The following is a 218-nucleotide window of genomic DNA, read 5'->3' on the forward strand; positions in this document are numbered from 1 at the left end:
CCGCGGCAGCAGCTGTACCCATCCCGGGGCGGGGGCCTCGGGGCCGGGAGCGGGGAGGGGTGGCACCAACCCGGTTTAATTTTCTTGACGACGGGGCGGCTGTTCCGGTCCCTCATCTGCTTGATGTCCAGCAGGTCGTGGGGGTTCCCGTTGTGCGGGGGCCAGAAGTAGACGAAGACCCGGGACCCGCTGCTCCCGCAGGCAACGACCCCCCCAAA

At 68.8% G+C, this 218-nt stretch overlaps 1 protein-coding gene across 1 annotated transcript in view; it reads right to left on the reverse strand.

The window, feature by feature from the left end:
* The window catches only part of ENTPD7 (ectonucleoside triphosphate diphosphohydrolase 7), a gene marked incomplete at its 5' end in the record, with an annotated part of 5140 nt that extends 4928 nt beyond the window's left edge, over positions 1-212 (reverse strand). Inside the window, one exon of the mRNA XM_035897424.1 lies at positions 45-212. Coding sequence (XP_035753317.1) covers positions 45-212 — 168 coding nt within the window. The remainder of the gene's footprint in view (positions 1-44) is intronic.
* Positions 213-218: the final 6 nt, after the last annotated feature.

The sequence above is a fragment of the Egretta garzetta genome, unplaced genomic scaffold (assembly GCF_000687185.1).
Source record: "Egretta garzetta isolate BGI_Z169 unplaced genomic scaffold, ASM68718v1 scaffold56, whole genome shotgun sequence".
Classification (NCBI taxonomy): Eukaryota; Metazoa; Chordata; class Aves; order Pelecaniformes; family Ardeidae; genus Egretta; species Egretta garzetta.